The following is a 23,911-nucleotide window of genomic DNA, read 5'->3' as shown; positions in this document are numbered from 1 at the left end:
CCGCCGGCGCTCGGCCCCTTCGCCCTCAAAATTCCGCTCCCCAAGCCGGGGGAGGGCGCCCGGGAGCGGCGCGGGGGCTTAAGGCGGGTCAACGTGTGTGAGGGCGGGTGGGGAAGGCGCCATGTTGTAGGCCGCGGTTGCTCGTCGCTGGTGTAGTGGGGTGGGGGATCACCTGTTGCCTTCCCCGGGGGTGGGTGAGGAGGGGTTGTTGGCTTTTAAATTTGGGTGTTATGCTGGGTGTTAGGTTTTCCTTTTCTGTGGGAAGGATGTGGTGATTGAAGCTGTGCATGCTGGGGTTTTTTGGGTAAAGCTGGGGTGGAATTGCTGTCAGAGGTGACCGGAATGTGAAAATGCTGCTCACTTCTTTACTGTTGTGGAAATAAGATATGTACACACCCTTACTTAATGGTTTGGGTTTTGGTATATGTGTATACCTACCTGTTGAAAAGTCACCTCTGACATAAAAACATACTGAAGCAAACAAAAATAATTATTTTCACTTGGTTTTTCCATAGTTTCCTAATCAGCTCACTGGAGAATTATGGAAAAACATTGCTGAGGGTTTTAATGACAAGACCGGATTGTTTTCCGCATCAGTGACGGGGTGCCTCATGTAATCCATCTCTGGGTTGTGGGAGGTCCCTGTATTGCTAATGGTGGTGTTTGTGCTTATCTTTACATATAAAAGTACCCTTCGGGTTTACAGGTTGGAGGGCAGTGCTTTCCTATAATAATTGATTGCTTAATTGAGAGGAGAAATGGTTTTTGGTGTGGGTTTTTTTTCATAACTTTAAAATACTTGGAAGAAAAGAGTCTGTTTCATTTCTCTTTTCAATTAAAGCCCATAGAAAGTTCCCAAAGAATGAGTCACACAGCTGGTTTCCCAGTAAGAACAAGGAAGACAAGGTTCAACAATTTTGTTATTTTATGAAGGTTAAAAAAAAAAAAAAAAGAAAGAAGTTGCAGGAACATTCCTGGATATTTTTTTTCTCCCCTTAATGAAAACCGTACTCTCATTCTCTAAGAACAATAAACTCAAATCATAATAACCATTTCACTGTTTTAAAGAAATTACTTGCTGCCATTTGAAAAGTAGGTATCATTGAAACCTGTGGAGAAAGCATAAAGTGGGAGAGCATGTTGCTTGCTTCTTTTTAATGGATAACTGAAAAGGAAATGTTGTATTTGTACAAACATAGGTTTTAAACTATGTACATGTTTAATTTTCTGGCTGTGGTTAGCCCTGTTGAAATTGTACAGGAGATAGCATATATACTCTAAATTAATCACAGTACAGGGATTGCAGGCTCTACTGAAGTCACGCAGTGAAGGCTACCAGGATAGACCTAGGGATTAGACAGGCCCCTCAGGCTTACTTTTGTAGCTGTGTACTTTCTGAAATGAAAATAGGGAGTTCTGGTCTCATGTCTCCTGTTAGTAGCATTCATCGCGATTTCCTCAACTAACATTTGCTTTGCTGCAGTATACAAAGGCTGCTTTGAGGATCAAAGTTTGATTGTGTTAAACACTGCACAAACACATGCATGATATCTACAACAAGAGCACAAAGTACACATCTTGTCAGTGTATTATGTTTATTAAGATGTGGGATTCCTCAGCTGAGGAACAGTAAAGGGTTTCCATTTCACAGTTTAGCTAGATGGTTGAGTTTATGGCTTGCATGATTGTCTTTTACTCACTGACAAGCTTCTGACAGTCAAGTGGTATCAAAGCTGGATCACTGTTAAAACTGGTGTCAAGGGTTTAATGCTTTAATACCAAGTTTCCTTATTGGAAGGTATCTGATGTTACACAGGGTTTTCATTTAGCCTAGCGATCCAGCTATATCCTGAAGTCATAACACAAGCATCACATAGCAACTGCAACACAGCATTGAACCACAGGACAAATGGCACGCCCATTATCAGTCCCTGTATACCCACCATCGTGATTCTGGGTGTCCTCAGTTGTCAGGAAGAAATATGTGGCTGGAAGCCAGCTCAAGACCCTTGCTCTTTTCAAAACTGGTTTCATTCGTTGCTCAGTTTTGGTGCTCCGTGTTGGGCTTAACACAATCCAGCTGACTCAGGAGGGTAATACTTTGTTTATTGTTTTAGGAAAGGCCTTTTACACAGCCAGTTGTCCCACTCTGCTGATAGAGCTGTTTCTTTAAAACAAAGGCCACCCTCTGGACACCTTTGTGTTGAAAGAAGTTCAGCTTTACCACAGCTGTTGCCACTGGCTGTGTTCTTTGAGCTTCATGGGCACATGCCTGTCTTCTTTGAGCCTTCTTCCATTGTGGAGGTTCATTGATGGTTCACAACTACAAATACAAAAGCCTGGCTATCAAGTTTGTAGAACAGTCTTTTTTTTTTTTTTTTTTTTCCTTTAGCTTTGACTCTTTGAAATTTTTATTCTACTTGTTCAATGCATGCATGATCCCACATAGTGTATTAGTCAATAGGCCAATTTGGTAACAAAGTTTTCTGTTCAGAGTATGTTGCTTTTCTTTGAGAAGCCTCTGCCATCCAAGGTGTTAATTATCCTCCTTGTCTCTTTCTCTTAAGATTTGGACATCTAAGTGTGGCTCACATCTTGCTGGAGAATGGTGCTGATCTCAACGCACAGAATAAGTTAGGAGCCAGTGTCCTCACAATGGCCTCCAGAGGTGGCCACGTCAGTATGGTGAAATTGTTGCTGGAATCTGGAGCTTTTGTAGACAATTATGACCACTTTAGCACAAGTGTACTTAGCAGCAGCAGAGATGACCTTCCTGATATCACTCCACTAATGGCAGCTGCTCAGCATGGACACGAGGCAGTGGTACATCTGCTATTAGACTGGGGAGCTGATTGTAATTACACTGTGAAGACTATGGGCTGGAGTCCTTTAATGCTGGCAGCTGTTAGTGGAAAGGTGAGCTTGGCACAGCAGCTCATGGAGAAGGGTGCCAATCCTGATCACCTGAATGTACTACATAAAACACCTTTTGAAATCTCTGTTGGCTTCAAACACAAAGACATGAAGGACTACCTGGAATCTCTCACAACAATCAGACCCCAGGCAGGTAAGGAGTGTTTTTTGGTTTGCTTGAAGTTTTGTTTGTATATTTAGAAATTGAAGGGGTTATTTTATGTGTACATGATGTTCTTTATGATATATAACTAGACTCTTTTGAAAATGTTGAAGTAGGTATACCTACCTCAGGAGAGGCAGGAATGCACAACTTCAGCAGATGACCTCCATGTTAGCATGACGAGATTCCTGTCCTGCAGTAAAAATCATGTGAAACATTTTAAAATGTTTTCAATGTTTTTTGCTTTTAAAATACATGATCTAGATGCTCATTTAGGGAATAAAATTACGAAGGCATACTTGAAATGGCACTAAAGAAGGGACATAAAAACCAGAGTAGGATATCAAAGAAAGACTATCACACACTCAAAGAAAACCTAAAAGAGAGAAAATCTAGAAAACCTGTATTGTAAGGGGAGACTGAAGAAGTTCAATCTGTCTAGCTTCATGAGGAGGTGGTTAAGAGGTGTGATTAATGAAGTGTCCACATTAAGGACAGGATGTCCAGTATTGGAGGACCTTTATATATGGGAGCCAAAGAAAAAGACCTGTGAGTTTGAAGTCAGAAGAATTTGAATGGGTAATAAGACACTATGTTTTGTGGTGAAGCTGAGACTTGGAGTGACTTAGTAGAAGTGTGCAGTCTCAGTTGCCGTCAAGGTTAAATGCCTTTCTAAAACCCATAGTCAGATCATCTCCACTGGGTATTACATACAACACCTGTGACATGCAGAAAACCAGATGAGGTGAACCTAACAGTTTCTTCTACCACTCTCTGAATATATGAAACCTCTTCAAAGTCCTTTGGTAATGGACTATATTCTAAGAAAACCAAGTATTAACGTGGATGAATAACAAGTCAGCCTGTCCCCTACTTTTCTCTTCTTTAGTTAACTTTGGGACTCCATAAAATTTATAAGCAACCTCCTCCCTTCAAATTGGAATATACCTGTTTCTTTGTGCACACGCACAGACAGGCACCCAGGCTGATCGTGTATGTACAAAACTACATTAAAATAAGATTATTTCAGTGCAATTTTCAATTAAAATGAAGTTAAATGCTGCTTTTATGGCTTTTAATTTTGCTCCATAATGCATTTGTTATGTGCACCGAATGGGACAAGAGAACTGATAAAGAAACGTTTAGTGACCCTGTACTTAAAGAATGTGCTGTGGTCTTGTAGCTTTATTCATGAGGGTGGAAGGATATAAGAAATCGAGGATTTTGTACAGGAAGTTAATGTCTTATTCTGGGAGATCTGAAAGCTTAGAAAAGTGTGAGCAAACTTAGAATACAACATTTTTTCCTTCAGTCTTAACCAGTATGTCCAAAGTACCATACACTCAACCAAAAGGACGGAATAGGATATTGTACATCTTTACCAGTAATTTTCCAAGTTCTTTTAATTACTAAGCAAATTTGTATTCTGTTGACAGGTTTTTGTATGTAATTTCCCAGGAGTTTTGGTTTTATTGAAGATAAAGGGTAAACCTATTTGCTGTCACCTGTCAGTTTGAAATGTTAATTAATTTAATTTTAAAAAATCTTACTTACTGTGGCTATCTCTCCCAGATACCTTTCCAAATTAGCTTTTTTTTCTAGCTGGTTCTATAAAATAATGTTATTAAAGTATTGTGGATTTGCTTCGCTTTCCTTCTCTGGAAGTTTGTTTATGCTAACAGAAATGCATTGAACAGAAATTAATGAAATCAGTTTGGTTTGGTCATTGTGTTGGGCATTTGCATGGACAATAGTCCACTCTAAGCTCTCTGCCACCTGTGGTACCCAAATAGGCTTATTTGAATCTTACCTAATTAGGTCTGTATTACACTGCCATGTAGACATGTCTGCAATCCCCCAAATTGTTAATTTTTATTTATATTTGGTGTCATTCCTGCAGGTCAAGCTTTCCTTGTACTTTAAGAAGCAAGGACAAAAATCTGATGTTTGTTTCTGCTTCAGAGAAGGTGTTAACTTAGTCAGATGTTGACTCATAGGTTAAGCCATGCTACCAGACCCAACTGGCTGACTGTACATGTTTGCTCATGACCACTCTCTGAGGGATAGACGTTGTGAATCAGACATCTGTGGGATTCACTTGTGCAGTGCTTTATACCTTGCCTGTGCATTTCCACATATAGAACCTATGTGCAGGCAAAGTTGGCCTGATGAGTCTTGGAAGTCTTTTGTAGTCATATGACTGAAAGTATTGAAGAAGTATGTTTAAGGTGGGAGAGTGGACTTGCTTTAAAGCAGGTGAGTGTTCCTATCACCTCTGCTGAGCAGGAGTTTCCATCAGCAGAAGGGTACTAACTAACTGGGGCAGAGAGGGGCATAAAAATGTTAAGGTTCCACACAAATTTCTGCATTGGTTTTCGACAGTGGCTTCAAACTCCTTCTGGAGTCTTGAATATCCTGGGAAGAAAAAAGATCCTTTCTGTGTTATTGAAGGCAGCAGAAAAGGAACTTGTCTTCTGATTGGTTGCCATAGATAGGGTGAATTGCCTCCCAAAAGAAAACAACTCTCTTCTCAGGGCTGTTTTCAGTAGCAAATTCAGGACTACCCGAAATGGCATGGGTGTTGCTGGTGTTCTGTCTGTATCTTTGTTTTGGCTTACCTGGATAGCAGTCCTTCCTTCTGCCATCTCCCTTTGGTCTCCTGCTCCCCGAGGCTGCCTCTCTTCCAGGCTTTTCACATGCCAAGTATGTCATCTGGTCCCTTCCTAAACTAGTCTGAAATCTGTTTTCCTCTGGTGAGCTCATGCGCAGTTCCTTCTATAAGAGCAGTTTCTGAACCAGGACAAAACGTAAAACCCACTGCTTTTCTTACCACTGTTAAAATAAGAGTTTCTCATGGTTTTTTGGATTTTCCATCAATTGCTTTTGTTCAGCATTTTCAAATTGCTTCCTTTGGAGTCCAGCTATGACAACTAATTTTTCTGTAGTCTAAAACCAGCAGAATTTGGCTCAGGAAATCTCAACACCTTGTCTTCCTTGAAATCTTTTTACCCAATTGATTCTGTAGTGTCAGTGAGGCTTTGGAAGATGGATGAGGATATATTTTTCAGGCTTGAGTGGAAGGTGCAAAATACGTCACTATTTTTCCTCATCTTACCTAGTGTCAGCAGTTTCAAAGCAATTGAAGGCATGTCAAAGGAATGATCCTTCACTCAAAATACTAAAAATCTCTAATAATTACAGGTTTTATTATGGGAATGGTGATTTGGGAGCTAAAGGATTAAGGCAGAAATCGCAAGCTGTGTACTTAAATCGTCACTATTATTTTGTGACCGTCACAAATTAACCTGGCAATATTCAAGAGGAAATAAAAGTCGGACAGTTTATAAAACTCCTTTTGAGTCATTTTTCAAAATAATCCTGTGCGATTTGAGTGTTTGCTGTTGTGTGGAGGATTACACCAGACCACAGAACTATACTGAGTTTCTTTAATTGATATTTTAGTCTTCCAGGAAGGAAACACAGAAGTTTCCAAATACAATTTCCTGATAGAGAATGGAAATTGAAAGTCAAAAGCCTGTATTGGTGCTTTATTCTAGTTTGCAGTGTTAGCTCTGTACAGAGAACCATACAGGTGAGTCATTCTTCCCAAAGGGAATAAAAAAGTTATCAGTATATTCTTTGTTCTTATTAAATGTGTGTCTAAACATATGTTATATAATATCCTTATGTAAATTTGAAAATAGTTTTTGCTATAAAAAATTACTAGGGTTTTTTTTTTTTTTATGATTTCTAAGAGAAATATTTATATTTCTTCCAGATACAGAAAAGAGGCAACCTGATGTCTTTCACGCTTTGAAATTAGGTAAGTACATAACAGGATTTTTTCATCACTTCTGGTTCTTGTAATTTCAGAGCATGTTTGTTTGCTAACATATGGGAATCCAAGACATATTCTGGTTTTATATGTGACTTTTGGGTTTTTTTCTTATTTTTCTTTTAATTTAAAAAATACATTTATTTCTGTAGTTTATTTTTCTTCACGTTCCAATATGAGAAGATCTTTATGTACTCTTGGTTGTGCTCTTCATGCCAAAATGATCTGTTATAGTAGTTCCAGTTATTCCAAGACCATGCTACCTTTAATACGATGGTTTTGTCCTTCCTCATAAACTTGAAATATGAAAACAAAATTACTAATTGGTGCAAAAAATACGAGTATTGTACTTTAAAGTTCTTTCAAGGAAAGAGTGTTTCAGATTTTGCCTATTCTCTCATGAGCAAGAGTGGCTTTCATGAGCACACAACTGGTAAAACTGTTCCATGGCAAACAGAAAGAGCCCAGTGCCATCTTGTTGACTTAAATTTGATTCAGGTTGTGATGTGTTGCACTCCAGTGGATGGCAGGCTGCTTTCTGGTTACCTTTTTTCCTGGATCTTCCAGCATAGGAAAAAGCGCTGAAGGGAAGGGTTTGGCCTGAGGCTTACTATCTGATGGCTTTGGCATGGGAAACAAGACTATTCAGTACCTGCTGAAATTCCTGGTACTGTTGCAGGTCAGAAAACTCTGCACTGTTTCCAATCTCTTTGACAGGCTAGAGAGATTCTGTATTTGAATCTTACCCGATTCCTGCTCTTATAGTTGGTATTTTGCCATTTAAATGTTTTCAGCTATTTGATAGCACGATAGCATGTTTAGCGTATTGCCAGCAGTATTAGAATATAAGCAGTCAGAAAAAAAAAAACCAGTCACTTGGTAGTAAAGTTCCTGATGCATCTGTTGTTTGGGGTTTTTTTTGCCAAATATTGGAAGATGTCATTCCTATGTGAGATTAAATCTTACATCTAGTGAAGCCATGAGAGGTGTCCCATGAGACCGAAGGGGGGGGTCTCTTATCCAGTGAGTCTGCCCTTACTTGGGACTAAAATGCCCCAGACAGTGAGGAAACATTGGTAGTACATCCTTGCACATGCAGTGAGCCTAATAATGCTTACTGGTGCTGTACTTTCTATGTCTGTGGCACAGAAAATCTGATCATAGCACACTGAAAGTTGGATCTCCCCCTCCTGATTGTGGTACGTGCATACAGAATAAGTAAGCTTTAGAGTTGAGCACACCTCCTTCACATTCCGACTTTTTTGTCCATGTACCCACTCCAGACTAACATAATCATGAAGCCTTTGGTATGGTTATGGTTCACCTTGCTTTCAACAGGGAGCTGCATCCTGAAGAGAGCTCTGAGTTAGCAACTTTCACAGTTTCTGTTGGATTTTTAGATCTTTTTTATTATTACTATTATTATTTGCAAATGAGTGATTTTTGTGAAGGAAAATGCCATTTTTTTCTGAGCATCTGTTCAAATGGGTTTCAGCAGTGCATCTTTAAATCAACAATTGTCTTCCAAGTTTTATTGTGGCTGCATTCCTACTGAAAAGTTAGAGGTGTGTTCAGAGTGGTCAAGCCTGGCCTTAGTGTTCAGATCTCATCCTGGATTTGATACAACAATTTCACAGTTGCTTTTCAGTTAACCATTGTAAGTCACTTTCTCAGGAACTTTATGGCTTTTCAGACTACCAAAACTAGAAATGGGCAGACATAATAGTGGGGAAGAAAGAGGTGATAGATAGCAGTATCAGGAGCACTCTCTTAAATGTCAGCTCTTCACACTTAAGCCACAAAAACCTGTTCCTGGAAAAGCCTCATGTCTATTAGATTTTAGAGAGTTCAGCTGCTCTTCTTGTACCCCTGTGACTTTTAGTTTGAGATCTATAAACATTAGTGCTGGGTCGGAAGGAGGCTTAGGGAGGAAGCCAAATGAATACTGGTCAGCACACTATTTTTTTTTTTCTGAAATACTTGGCTATGGATGGCAGCACTGTGGAAAAAAAAAAAAAGCTCACTGGGTTAGGAAGTGTCCAGGCCAGAGTTCAAAGTCAATCCTGGAGTCTCTGTAGGTTCCACAGTTTCTATTTAACAAAGTCTGTGATGCGGGACCGTGTTAAAAAAGCTATCTGCTGTCTTTTACTAAATTGGGACATAAAAAAAGTAGTTCTGTGCTTTTGTATCTTTGCTGTTCCAGTAAATTAGTTGAGTGGCATGGGTGGGTGTTCATTTCAGTGAGTGCATTCAAGTGCCTGCAGGGATTCTGGGATTCTGATTGTTTTTCCAAGGAAAATGTTCATACCTATGATTGAGTTGAAGGCAGCCCATGTCATGAAGCAGTTTACCATCTGAAGTTTTTTTTAAAGGTGAGAATTTTTCCATTGGCATGGCAATTGATGATTTGCTGCTTCTTGCCTCTGTTCCTATGGTGGTACATGTTTAGTCACAGAGATCTCTTTTTCCTCTTAACTTCCTTACTTTTGTCTGCCATGTGCCATCAAAAAAGAGATGGGTGAGCTTAAGCACTCAAGATAACCCTGACTGTTTTGTACATAGTGCTTGTTCCTACTTCTGTTAAGATTTAGAAATAAACCCACCCTGCTTAAAATATTTTCAGTAGCATGTTTTGTACTGCTTTTCGTAATCTAGACAGGAACTCAGTGACTACCTGTCTCTTTATGTGAACATTAGGTTAACTTTTAAAGAACTAGAAAGATGACAGGAATAATGCAGTAGTCTTGAGCAAGAAATAGGGAAGTTTTATATTGGCGATTTAGTTTAAGTATTGGAGGCAGAATTAAAAAATTCCAAACTCTCTGAATATAAGAAAATTGAGGACTGGAATATATTGGTTTCTTGGGAGGTTGTGGAATTGTGTTGATAGAGGTTTTTAGAATCAGTGAACCACCCTTGCAAGAAGAACTTATGGGCCAATGTGATACAGATCATTGTTCTACCTGATTAAGGCAAGGGATAGCCTGTCCACCACCTTTCAGCGTGCCTTTGTACCCACTCTCTTTGATTCTAGAATTGTTGCTTTCTGTGTTTTCAGCCTGTGGAAATGGAATAAGGATCTTCATCCTGCTTAAGGACAAATCATGGTGTCTCAGCATCATCAATTTTCCTTGCATGACGTGATCTTACGACAATTTAATAGAAATATACCCTACTTGTGTCTTCACATGTGGGATGCACTGCAGTTTATACAGCCTTTTATAGCTTAGTTGTTAATTTCAGAAATGTGTAATTCGGTTGTATTGTAAGTGTACAGGTTGGGAAAATGAGGCACAACAGTGTCTCATGTGTATACCACAATTTTATGTAGCCTGGGAAGATGTACTGATTATCTAAAAGACAAATCAGCACAAATAGTTAGCTTTAGTGTGGCAGTTGCTCTTGTACTTTATTTCTTATTTCCACTAAATGTAGACCAATTTCAGCAAATCAAAATACAGATTCAGTGGCTTAGCAGTTCTCTGTTGCTCATGTAGATTATGTTTTATCACTGTTTTGCAGGAAACTTTCAGCTGGTTAAAGAGATTGTTGACGAAGACTCAAGTCAGGTCAATATTACCAATGTTGACGGTGCATCTCCCTTAATGATTGCGGCTGTAACTGGACAGCTGCCTCTTGTTCAGCTCCTTGTTGAGAAAAATGCTGATATTGACAAACAGGATAATGTTCATGGCTGGACGGCACTAATGCAGGCCACATACCACGGGTAAGATAGATGTTCTCTTTGGGTTTAGCAGTAAAGAAGTTTCATTCTTCTTACATACCAATAAAAGAAATGTTTTTGATACTGACTCTGGAATCAAAGAGGTCTTACAGGAAATTGGGAGACCTGTGATCACATTTTTCCATTACTCTTGCACTACCCTCAGCTTTTCAGAGCAGATGAACCTGAATGCCATTTGGTTTTCTGAAGGAGTGGCACATTTGGGAACTTGAATCTTGCTCAGTAAGTGCTGGGAACATAATGTTTCAGGCAGGCACTAGGAACTTTGGTGCAGATTTCAAGTTTCATTCTTTGATGTTTTTTAGTGTTTTTTAAGATAGTATCACCTCCTGTCAAGGCTGTAGGCCTAGATCAAGTTGTGAAACTACAAGGCAAATCACCCTTCTATGTGCCATATCTTCCAGTTTTAAAACTATTCTTATGTTCCTCTCTTCAGCCTTTAGTTTGAGTTTTCTGAAATGCACCCACTGGAGAACTGATTGTCATTTTCTCTAAAGCTACTTCATAAATGCAGGTAGGCACTTAAGAGTCAGGCCCCAGAAATTGGCTTGTTACTTCACATGTGATCTGTGTCACATACTTGGCATTGTCTGAATACAGGATATTCTGTTTAGGAACATGAACTTTTCTCCATTGTAGACAAGGCCCTCAGCAAGGTTAAGATTCACTTCACTGCCTGATAATGCTCACATTAGTTGTACAAATGCAGATATTCTGCTCCAGCTTCTATTTTCAGTCAGCAGATCTCACTGTACCGTGAAAGTGCAACATAGGGGAAAAATAGGAGGTCAAGTTGTCATTGCTTTGTGAAAATTTTCTGAAGTAGTTCCTGGGACCTACAGAAGATGAGATGATCTGCTTCCTCACCAGTGCAGTACTGTTAGCAGTGATAGGCATTTCACAGAAGAGCTTGAAGGTAGGTTTTTCTGCTGCAGCCATTTTGCTTAGCAGCAGCAACCGCAGCACACAGCTGCAGTAGAAACAGTCAGCAGAAAGTGATGTGCAGGGCTGGTGGCATGTCCTCTTGACAGTACTCAAGCACTCCTCTTGTTTGTGGGAGTACAAAGCACAGCTGAGTGCTGTATGTGTTCAGATACTGCCCTTTCAGTTTCCTGGAGGACTGTGTTATAAAGATCCTCTTCCCTATTACATCAATCAGTCAAACTTTATAGTATGAAATTGTATTAATTTTGTTAAAGACACTTAACATTTGAGGTAGTGGCATTTTACTGGAGACTTTGGTATTGTTCATGCTTAAGTAAAACAAAGTAAAGGACACCAGCTCAGTGATAGGACCAGAAGAATATCCCAGCCCTGGAAATAAGGACTTGGCTTATTGGAAATTTAGAGCTGTCCATAAAGGATAAAAGATAACCCTTAGTCAACCAGGATAACACCAGCATCATAGCCTCTCTAATGCATCAGTAAAACACTCCCAATGTTTTCTGTCATCATAGATAAATAACGTTAGTAAGCCTGACTCCAGGGACATCTGGATCAATAGATGAGCAGCAAGAATGCTGCAGGAATACAGTTGCTTTGTAAAGTTTTACTATGATTAGTAACTGGTAGTGTGGGTGTTAGTGATTGGTCACAGAATCATTCAGGTTGGAAAAGACCCTTGGGATCATCGAGTCCAACCATCAGCCCTACTCTACAAAGTTCTCCCCTACACCATATTCCCCAACATTTCATCCAAACAACCCTCAAACACATCCAGGAATGGTGACTCCACCACCTCCCTGGACAGCCTGTTCCACTGTCTCAACACTTTTTCTGTGAAAATTTTTTTCCTAATGTCCAGTCTAAACCTCCCCTGTTGCAGTTTAAAGCCGTTCCCCCTTGTTCTGTCACTAATCACCTGTAGGAAGAGACCAGCACCAACCTCTCCACAATGTCCTTTCAGGTAGCTGTGGAGAGTGATGAGGTCTCCCCTCAGCCTTCTCCTCCTCAAACTGAACAGTCCCCGCTCCCTCAATCTCTCCTCACAGGATCTGTTCTCCAGGCCCTTCACCAGCTTCGTTGCCCTCCTCTGCACTCGCTCCAGCACCTCGAGATCTCTCTCCTATTGAGGTGCCCAAAACTGGACACAGTACTCCAGGTGTGGCCTCACCAGTGCAGAGTACAGGGGGACTATCACCTCCCTGCTTCAGCTGGTCCCATTATTTCTAATACAAGCCAGGATGCCGTTGGCTTTCTTGTCCACCTGGGCACACTGCTGGCTCATGTTCAGCTGCTTGTCAGTTAGAACCCCCAGATCCTTCTCTTCCAGACAGCTCCAGCCACATCTCCCCAAGCCTGTAGCCATGCAGGGGGTTGTTGTGGCCCAAGTGCAGGACCTGGCACTTGTCCCTGTTGAAGCCCATCCCGTTAGCGTTGGCCCACAGATCCAAGTCTCTCTGTAGTGCCTCCCTATCTTCATGCCGATCGACATTCCCGCTTAACTTGGTGTCATCTGCGAACTTACTGTTGATACGCTCTATGTCCTTATCAAGATCATCAATAAAGATGTTGAACAGAAATGGTCCCGACGACAAGCCCTGAGGAACACCACTTGTGACCGGCCACCAGCTGGATTTAGGTCCTTGACCACCACTCTCTGGGACCATCCATCCAGCCAGTGCTTGAGTCAGCAGACTGTTCACTCATCCAGGCCACGGGCAGCCAGTTTTTCTGTGAGAATTTTATGGGGAACTGTGTCAAATGCTTTTTGAAAATCCAAGTAGACAATATCCACAGCTTTTTCCTCATCCAGTAGTCGGGTCATCTTGTCATAGTAGATCAGGTTTCTCAGGCAGGACCTGCCTTTCATAAACCCATGCTGACTAGGCCTGATTATCTGGTTGTCCATTATATGACTTTTAATGGAACTCAGGATGACCTGCTCCGTGACCTTCCCTGGTACTGAGGTCAGGCTGACAGGTCTATAGTTTCCTGGATCCTCCTTTCTTCCTCTCTTATAGATGGATGTTACATGAGCTACCGTAGTCAAATTGTGTTGTACCAAAATGCTCAAAATGTACAAGAACCCTGTGTAAAACTGAGTAACTCTGTACTTGTGTTCTAGCCTTTTTCCTTGGTCAGCATGGGCCAGTTGTGAATTTTTCTAACTGGAAATCTCTGCACAGCCTCAACTTTCTCAGAAGTAACAGTGGTATGAAGGGTTTCTGGTTTAAAGGAGGGAGCAAGCAAGGTCTGTGTGAGCCAGGAGCACTAAAGGATTGTGTCTCTGTGCCTTCAAGGTGCAGGACTGGAAAGCAGGAGGGGGGGATGACACAATTTTAAGGAAGAGAGGAAAAGTGGTGGGAAGTATGCAGAGGAGCTGTGGTGAGGATAAGCAGAAATTTTGTTAGAAGGGAGAAGGAACCTTCCTCCTCCATTTTAGGTTTATTTTATCTGGAGTGAGTTCAGAAGTGAAAACTAGCTCTGTACAGTAAGAAGTAATGCTCTGGAGGGGTTGGGATAATATTAGAGTTTGCAGTCACCTATTGCTACTTAAGAACATTTTTGCTCTGTGTTGCCTATGCATGTCTGTTTTTATAAAAGGTCAGTCTCTGCTCAAGAGGAGTTTTGTATTAAATACATTTTCCCTAGCTTTGTTGCCTGTTTGCTTGTTTTGCAGACTGAATTACAGTATTGTTTTTAACTCATGAGGCAAGGCCTGCTTATTTATTCAGGTGTATGAGAGGGGAAAGAGGCTAATGGGAATGGGATGGTGAGTTCTTTGCATGCAAGTAGCTTTTATGAGCTTTTGTTGGAAAGTATTTGTGTTGGTCATCTCTTAATTCTGATTGGCTTTGCATTTTAAACAGCTCAAGTGATAATGTGCCTTCTTAATTGTATAATTTATATCTCTAATTAAAGTGAAGTACTGTTTGGAGTTTATAAATTATCTTCAGTCAGTTTGGCTTTTCTGTACATGGTTTCTTACCTGTTCTGAATATGAAGTTGTGTTGAAGTATTAAGTGATGGCACATGGTGACAACTGGACTGACCTTTGTCTTTCCACCTGCTTTTTTGCTCTAGGCATTAATGGCTTGTCACTGGAAAGGTGTTTGGCAACAAGTCCAGAGTCAATTCAAAAGGGTCAGTTTAAGAAACTGACTGTTCAGATTAGGTTTTTTTAGGCTGACTTTTTGAATGTTGATTAGTGTAATTCATAGTGAGTAAACAGTGACTGACGAAGGAATGACGAGAGCTTCTGAATAGCTTGTGAACAAATTTTAGACTTGGTGAGGTATAGAAAAGGTAAACCTGATTTCTGTTTGAGGAGCAGTGGTATAAAAGGATGAAAATGGAGTATTAGGGATTTCTTATTAAAAAAAAAAATAACATGAGCAATGCATTTTTTTCTTCCCTTAAAGAAACAAAGATGTTGTAAAGTATTTGTTAAATCAAGGAGCTGATGTCAATCTTCGTGCAAAAAACGGATACACAGCTTTTGACCTGATAATGCTGCTAAATGATCCAGGTACGTTATTTCAAAGAGCAGGGAGGAAATGTACAACATAAACAGATGAACATCCCTTCCAATCTAGAAAATACATTAAAGTTGCTAGGAAGTATCCTCTGAGGTCCAGGCTGCACTGGACCAAGAAAGGATACTGCCTGAAGATGGTGGGGTGTGAGTTATTTGTTTAGATGATTATATACATTTATGGGATAATGGATTTTGTGCATTCCTCTGGCCTTTGTTTTTGAAGATGCTCCAAAATGTGGTTTTTGTGTCACCAGAGCCAGTTCACTGGCATTTGACTGTGGTATCCCAGGTATTCTGTAGTGTCGTTAGCACAGAGCTATGAACTGGAGCTAGAAATTTCTGCTCAGTAAACAGCAGTAAAGGGACAGGACAAAGAGTGCAATCAGAACAAAACTAGTGACTCCTGGCTGAACCTCCCACTAGGTCTGTAAAGGCTAAGAGTAAATCACACTTCAGGGTTCAGGTTGCTTTTATGGGAGTGCTTTAGAAAAAGGCAGCACATTTTGGGGAGACTTCAATGAAACACATTTAGTTTTTGTTGTGGTTTGTTTAGCCTATATAATTTGTTATTGCTAACCTTGCCTGGTACCTGAATTGGTTTATCTGAAGCCAAAAAACTCTACTGCTGATGGAATTAATGTTTATTTTCTCTGTATTTACTTACTGTGGTGGTTTTGGTCACTAGCAGATGACCTTTACTTTGTCAAAAGTAGATCACTAATAGTATGAAATTTAAAAAATAAATACAGTGAATTATTTCATAACTAATTTTTTGTATGACAGAGTAGTTTATCTTGTTACCTGTCAGTATATATATAGGTCAGTTCTGTCTGCCCTTCTGAAAGTGTTTCCTGACTTCTGTATAAAATACAGATTTACATATTTTATTATTTTTTTTTGCTTTCCTGTCCTCATCTCATGCTCATTCTTTTTTCTTCATTTCTTTTTTCCTTACTTTTTTTTGTCCACCTTTTTTCTTCCCATGTCTTTTCAGCCCCTTCATTGTCCAGGCTGAACATCTCCTTTCTCTTTGGGATTTAATTTCAAGCTTCTTTTCTGCAACCTACGCTTGAAGAAAGAATATTCATTTTTCTCTACTCTCTTCTGTGTCAGGTGAGAAAAGGGAGCATCACAATGTTGTTCTTCAGCAAAGTGCGAGAGGAGGCAGTTCACTTGGTCACACATGACTGATTCCAACTGAATAGCATGCTCATTCATTTTGATAAATATGTTTAGAGAGGTGATGGTAACGCTGCAGCCCACTGTGCGGGGAAAAAGGCATGGGAAACCCTAGGTCAAGAGAGGAGGTTTTGGGGGTTCATCGGCTTTGTGTTTGAGAGGTGGATCAATTACTGCTTATGTGGGATTTACAGGAAAAGTGTCAGCCTATCAGTCATAATTTGGGAAAGCAAAACAGAATAAACACTACCTTAATTTGTTTTCTTTTAGACACAGAGCTTGTACGGTTACTGGCATCAGCATGCATGCAAGTAGACAAAGACAAGAATAAACTGAACAACAGATCATCTTTGCCTTGTTCTAGAAGTAGGCAATCCTTAAATGTCCCAATGTTGCCAGATGACAAAGGAGGTCTAAAGGTAAATATATTCACTCTTAATAAATAACCAGTGATTGTTTCCTGTAATGTATGAAGCAGTGAAAGTAATTGCTAAGGAGTACTTTGGATCTAATGCATAACAGGTTTTTTGGGGGTGTATTGTCTGAATTCCTCATTGACAGCACTTCCTGGTTTTATGAAATATAACGTGTGTTCAGCTTTTTTTTTTTTTTTTTTTTTTTTTTTGGTCAGATAGCAAGGCAAAGGGAAGACTTTTAAGGAAGAGTTTGCATCGAAGCTTTTGAGTGCCTAGAAACAGATCCCCTAATTAAGTAGTAGAAGATACTATGTTCATAAGTTTGGAACTGAATGTCCATTATGATCTTAATTTTAAATTTGCCGTTAAAATCCAAATGTACTCCATCTTTAGTAGCCTGGTTTTATACTCATTACTAATTTAAAAAAAAAAATTGTTTTGAAATTGGAGTGGATGTGTTAAGGGAATTTGGCTAGTGTCTCCTAACACAGTGAGAAGCTGCCTATTTATATGTTGTTCTATGTAGAAATTGCAGTGGTAGTTCTTTTATTTTATTTCTATGCTATTTAGTAGACTCTAGAAGAAAGGATGATGTAGGAAGGAAACTGAAGCTCTGGTAATGTACTTGAAAATGCTCCTGGGACTCTGTGCAGGACAGCCCAAGAGACTTTAGAGGCTGTATCTCTTGTCTCCTTCTAGGACAGAGGGTAGACTTTATTTTAACCATAAATGGAAACAGGCTTTTGGCACTGAAAATTAAGACGATCATAGCAGAGATTTTAATATGACAAGTGGAAGAGTGTGCAGTTCACAGTGGCATGCTGTATCTTTACTTGAAATTGGCAGTAGTCCAGTAGGAAATAGAGTCAGAAAAAGTGCATGCCACTTAAAGATATTGTGACTTACGCTGTGTGTTTGCAAAAAAAGAAGGGAAAAGTATTAGATTATTTTGTTGTTGTTGCCATTGCTGTTTATTTAGGTGAATAATTTTTGATTATGGTATACCTTAGAATTTTCTCGAGTCCCTAATCTCACATTTTTAGTGGAAATAGTATCAGGACCTTGGAAACACACATGATAGTTTGCAGGCTATTGGTGACATGAATTTTAAAGACCTTTTAAAGTTTTACTTTAGCTCAAATCTGTGTTGCAGTTTTAACTGTGAAACAACAAGTAGTTATTTTCATATGATTATTTTTTTATTTGATATGATACAACTTCAGTATGAATTCAGATGGACCTATTTAAGAATGCAGTTACTTACATGGGAGATTGTCAGAACAGCTTTTGGCTTTATGGAATACAGATCAACAGGTCACATGGCAGCTCTTGCAGTGTTATGATGCAGAGGCTTGAGTTAGTGTCAGAAGAGATTATGAAGTGAAATTAAAGAAAATATAAGACTTGTCAATGATAAAGATGTACACATGAGTATGACAGAAATTTAGTGTTTTGATGTGTAGCATGTTTACGTATTTGGTCTCAACTACAAAATATTGCAGTGTTTACAAGTTAAGACTTAATCAAGCACTTTTTCATCAGAAACTGTATTCTGTATAGTTCTCATATATATATATATATATATATATATATATGTATGTATATATATATATATATATATATATGTGTGTAACCTGAAAGACAATGTACCATGTTATGACTCAGATTTTCTTTTTTTCTTAGTACAGCTGCTTTGCCATTTACTTCCTTTTCTGAATTTGTACACTTGATTTCTTCCTCTTACATGTCAGCTTGACCCCTACTAAATAATGTCAATTTTTCAGTGTTAAAATTTAGAGCATCTAAGGTACTAATGAAACTACCCAGATAGATGTCTTCCATAGATTGTGCAAAATATGTTTCATTGTTGCTGTTGTTAATGTACATTTCCGAACTCCTGTTTCACTCCACGAAGTATGATCTCCCAATTTGAGATGAAATTGGTGGTGATTTGTCTCTTAATATGTGTTTTGGCTATGCTGCTTTCCCTATACCAATTTTATTTAAACCATATTTTCCTCAGTTGTTCGATGGATGTTACATGGAATAGTGATAAAAACTTTATTACAGTCAAGCTGTGTTACAGTTTTTCTCCCTTCTGCCCACTTGAACAGTATTCCATCACAGGGAGAGAATGATATGGTGGGATTAATTCCCAACAAACCCATGCCAGCTGTCTGTTATGAGCTGTGGTGACATATGAAGTTTTTTCCATTATATCCTTTCAAGTTAAGCTTTTTCTTCAGTAATTTTTCATATTTCCTCTTTGGGGTAAGGGTGGTGACATATTTGTCTTTTGATTGATTTCTGTAACTTCTGCCATCCTCTTGTTATCTTGAAGATAATCATTATTTGTTCAGAGGTCATGTTGCCTATAATTACTCCAGGGTAATTTTAATCAGTCTTGTCTGGTTTTAATTTGTGTAAGATCATTTAAATGTTCTTACTCTCTTAAGCAAATGCACATTCATTCTTACATTCCTCCTGTTAATGGTATTCATATTAAATATCTGATCAGAGTAGGCTGATTTTGAAGTTTGAAAAAAACCCTTTTCTGTGTCTCCTGTTAGATCACTTTTGTCATTAACAAGTAAATTTTTTATTTTGTTGTGTGTTTCTTTTATTTGTAATTTATGTATAATACAGGCCCTTGTACCTTTACCTACTGATTAGGTAGTGGATAACCATGATCTCCTTGTTTACGCCTTTCACACAGGAAGTGTTAACTGCTTTGCTTCTCACCGTTTTGTGGAGTTAAAAGCAAAGTTGTCTTTTGTATATGCAAAAATTTTATTTCCTCTCTTTTCTTCCTGCCTGGGCTTCTTTAGCAAGTTATACTCTCAATGTCAGTATTAGAGCACTGTGAATTGTCACATTCAATTTCTTTTTTAGATTAAAGTTGTTTGAGAGCAGAGATTTCAAGTTCTTCACCTTATTCTTTCCCTTCTAATATTGTTTCAGATATCTAAGGTATTTCTCAAGTGGCAACACCATTTTTCTGTTCTTTGATACTGTTGCCTTCTCCCACTGCTACTAGATTTCAGCCTTTTGACAGACACTATTTTTAACCACAAATTCATTTTTATTACTTGTCTGCTTCGGTCTAGTTTAAAACCCCTTACTGCAGCTTCTGTGTATGTGTGATGTGGTAGGGTATATGGAGAGGCCACAACCTTCTGCAGCAGCAGCAGCCTGGAAACTCCAGAGCTCAGACCACCATACTCTGCATGCCAGAGGACAAGATGAACCTCTCTGTTATTATGCCTTTCTTGTTGAGAGCAGTAGTTCGTTATATGGTAACAGTGGCTGTACTTAATCCATTTTGGGTTAGTTTGTGGTGTGAGCATATGGTATCCAAGCAGAAGCACTGTGAAGAAGAGTAACAAGGATGATAGGAACTTAGAAGTGATCTTTGTTACAGAAGCAAGCTAGCTTCAGTGAACAAAACTGCATTGGGCAAGCAGTTTCTTTTGTAAGCTCATTGTACTCTGTGTTAGAACTAGATAGATTTTTTTTATCCCTTTCAGTTCCTTTTGAAAGGTGAATAAACACTGAACTGTGTGGATTTTATTGCTTTCTCAGAACTATTTGTCTCTGTTGCCTTTTTTCATCATGTCTTTGTTGCTGAAAGTAATGTCAATATTTATTAGTTATGGGTCCAAAGATATACAAAGGTCTTAAGAACTCCATCCATTACTAATGCTCTGTGCAGATTTAAGATCTTTTTAATGATCATCTGCTAGAAGGATTGATTTACAGGGAATAAGTTTACAGTTTATATTACTTACTTCTACTGTATGACAGTTGTGAAGGCACATATATCAGTAAGCACTTGAAAAATGTTAAATGCCAGGGAGCGAGAGGAATATGTATGATGAGAAGGAATGGCTAAGAATAAAAAGTAAACTAGGAGAGTGTGTTACCTGGATTGTTATCACATAAAGCTGACTTGATGAAGTATCATCACTTTTACATGACTATTTCTTTTTTTAAAAAAAGTGTTTCAGAAAGGGAAGAAGAAGCTTTACTAAGAAATAATCAGAAAATAGTTATCTAATTTACTTACCTACAGGATACATAATCTTTAACACAGATTGCTTGGGTCTTCTTAATATAACCTGTAGATCTTGTATAGTCTAGAGAAGTGCCCTGCTAAATACTTGAAGCATCTTACACCGCCTGCCTGTGAAAATGTGTAAGTCTACTTGGATAATTTTGAGCAAAGATGGTCCTTTCATGTAACAGTTTCGACATATGTGAATGGAATGGAGGTTGTAGATGTAGTCCTAAGGTTTGTGTTGTTTTAACAGCTGATACTTTCTTGCCTTGCTCTTTTTCAGTTTATAGTCTTTCTAGTCTGGCAGGGTTTAAGTTATCTGTATGGCAGCAATTGTATGGATTGTGGATCTTTAGTCTGACAGGAATACTGTCAGAACTCTTCCAGTTTGACACTGATTTTTAAAATCTTGAGAAGATTTCATACAGATTGGATAAATTTCCAGGCACACCTCTAAAAAGCAGAATATATAAATTTTCACACGGTGAAATTGGAAGTTAATGGGCAGATTAACTATTTGCGATGTAGCTGTAAAAATTTCCTATTCAAATTGCCCTAATACTTTTATCTACCTTGTCTTTCTAGATAGTGTGGAGAAATATTGTAAGGCATTTGACAGATGAAAAAAAAAAAAAGAAAGAGATTAATCTTATGCATACAAATTATGGTGAAGGATTCTGTTGATAATTGCAAGCCACTTCAACATTGCTTTTGTAGTTTATCTCAAAAACTCCTTGACACATTTATTGCTGCTGTAAGGATTACTTAATAGCACATTTCTTTTCCTCTTTTTTTTTTTTTTTTTTTTATTGTTGTGTCTTCTTATCAATCTAGTCCTGGTGGAGCAGGATGTCCAATCGATTCCGCAAACTGAAGTTGACTCAGACATTGCGCCATGGATTTCCTTCCAATCAGTTTGTGCCTTTTCCTGATGAGCCTGAACCATCATTAAATTCTACCATAAAAGCAGTTTCACAGAGTGATACAGACACCTCTGGAAACCTGGACGCTGCTACAGCTTGGATCACAAATAATAAAGCTACTGGTAAAGCCAGAGTTGTCTTGTGGGAAGTGAGCTTTTGAGGGATAGTCAAGATTATTCTTAATTTATTGATTTAGATTTTATTTAGCTTAATACAACTGAAAAGATCCATAATGTATTTGTAGTTATAGAAAGAGAGATGTTTGTACTCCTGACTGTTGATCTTGCTGTACACTCAGTGCAGCATCATTTAAGCAGGAAAACAGTGATATAACCATGTTAATGTTCTGTTGCAAGCACCATTAAATTGGACAGTAGACAGGCCACTCAAAAGTTATTAGTATCTTTCATAAACTAATTTGTGTAATGAAACCCTATTTATTTAAACAAATATTAATTCTGAGAAAAAAGAGATTGGAATATCCCAAGTCATAAATCACATCTACTGAAATTATAAAGTTCTCCACGCAAAACCCCCACAGTTTGTGGTGTGAAATAAGACTATTGGCCTAACTTTAATTTAGGTACATGACAGTGTCACTGGAAATCTTGGTTCTTTGTGCTTACTGAGGGTAAATCTGTTGAATGTTTGAAAACAATAAGCAATAGAAGTAGGAGCAATGAGAATAAAACCAATTAGATTATTTTTGAGAATAAAAGTAGGAGCGTGTAAACAGTAAAATATCATTTATATATTTTTCAGGTGTAAACACTGCAAAAGGAGGAAAGGATGATGAATTATTGACAACCATGGTATGTCACAGTGTTCTTGGTATGTTCAGCCCAATTCAGAAGGTCATGCAGCTCCCATCACTTTTATTTTTTTTTTATCTCCTATACAAGTCACCATTAAAAAGAGACCTGTCATTTGTTTATAGTCACTAGACAGGAACTGACAGTGTGAAAGTGAGATATTACTAGTAGAGGCAACCAGGAAATACTTGGTTCAGAATGTTTGGTTGTATTCTATTTCTTTTGTTACGCTGTAGCTTTAATACCCTTAATGCTGACTCCCTGGAGGTGTCATTAAATTTGGCTGGTTATCCTTTATGTTCTTTTTTTAAGAAGACTGGGTAACTTTTGATGTGGCTGACAGAACTCCAGGGAGCCAAATCAGTTGTTTTTTTTTCCTTTCTGGAGAACACATACACCAGGAGCAGACAGTTGTTCACTGTTTCCAGGTGTCCTATCTGGGAACAGAGAGGACTACCTTGTTATATCTTTGGAAATTAATTAACATTCCTGTTAAAATCACTTTGATGCAAAATTCAGCCCAATGAAGGAAGAAACAGTTTGTGCCACTTAATAAACTATGCATTGTGCTAAATGAGTGAATGTACTGATGGATGCCAGAACGTCCATTGCATTCTCTCTGTTATTATGTGTAGTGCATCTTCACAAATACTACTTTTGTGTCTTGTTTCCATTTTATTTTGTTTAAAAACGCATTGTCTCCATCTTTTTATTTAACATACAATTTTGAAACTACATCATCAGCTCCCAGTAATATTTCTTAAGAAGAGGCTCTTTTCTTTTTCCTTTTCTTTGTTTTCCCCTCTCAGTTGAGAAGTAGTGCTCCATTTACCAGGCTGCCCAGCGATAAACTGAAAGCAGTGATACCGCCTTTCTTACCGCCCTCCAGTTTTGAGCTTTGGAATTCCGACCGAACGCGACTTAGCAAAGATGGCAAAGCTGAACAGATGAGAACTGCCTGGCCGCAGAGAGCAATCAAGCACGATTTTAACAACAGTGGGAACTCTGATATAGTAGGCAAACAAAATGTGTACAAAAATACTGCATTATATCCAGGCCATGCTGACTAGTGAGCCACCCTGTGTTTTTCATTAGAAATTACTTTATATCTGGTGTCTCAGTAGTGGCTTATCCTTTTAAGCTCGGTGTTTAAGAAGAATACCCAGCTCTGTGGAAGGAACATAAATGGAACAAAAGTTTTGTATGAAATGAAATGACTTGTTTGTTGTTAACCAGGATAAAGTCAAGCCCTAATGAATTTTTTTGCAAACTGCTAAGGTGGCTGCTGGTTCGACCTATATATTTTAGTTGCCAAAGTAGGTAGAGTCATTGGAGTGTGGTGGAAACTGCTCTGATTTGGAAGAAGACTAGGGGCAGAAGAAAAGGGG

General features: G+C 38.7%; 1 protein-coding gene across 8 annotated transcripts in view; it reads left to right on the top strand.

The window, feature by feature from the left end:
• The first annotated feature begins 8 nt into the window (after nt 1–8).
• The window catches only part of ANKS6 (ankyrin repeat and sterile alpha motif domain containing 6), a 43,479-nt gene continuing 19,576 nt past the window's right edge, over nt 9–23,911 (top strand). For 4 of the 8 annotated variants that reach the window (XR_003397743.1, XR_003397742.1, XR_003397741.1 and 1 more), the window contains exons 1-9: nt 10–87; nt 2,568–3,067; nt 6,855–6,899; nt 10,434–10,638; nt 15,021–15,127; nt 16,586–16,734; nt 21,623–21,833; nt 22,474–22,523; nt 23,333–23,536. Coding sequence is in view for 5 of the 8 variants with exons in the window: in XM_026842192.1 (XP_026697993.1) it covers nt 2,656–3,067; nt 6,855–6,899; nt 10,434–10,638; nt 15,021–15,127; nt 16,586–16,734; nt 21,623–21,833; nt 22,474–22,523; nt 23,333–23,536 (1,383 nt within the window). In the remaining 3 variants the exon portion in view is untranslated. Of the gene's footprint in view, nt 88–2,567; nt 3,068–6,631; nt 6,669–6,854; nt 6,900–10,433; nt 10,639–15,020; nt 15,128–16,585; nt 16,735–21,622; nt 21,834–22,473; nt 22,524–23,332; nt 23,537–23,911 lie in introns of those variants that run through there. The other 4 variants (XM_026842193.1, XM_026842195.1, XM_026842196.1 and 1 more) reach the window with 3 other exon arrangements.

The sequence above is a fragment of the Athene cunicularia genome, assembly GCF_003259725.1.
Source record: "Athene cunicularia isolate RWA chromosome 2 unlocalized genomic scaffold, athCun1 chr2_part1, whole genome shotgun sequence".
Classification (NCBI taxonomy): domain Eukaryota; kingdom Metazoa; phylum Chordata; class Aves; order Strigiformes; family Strigidae; genus Athene; species Athene cunicularia.
The sequence above is the reverse complement of the archived record's forward strand: the minus strand, read 5'-3'. Positions and strand labels throughout refer to the sequence as shown.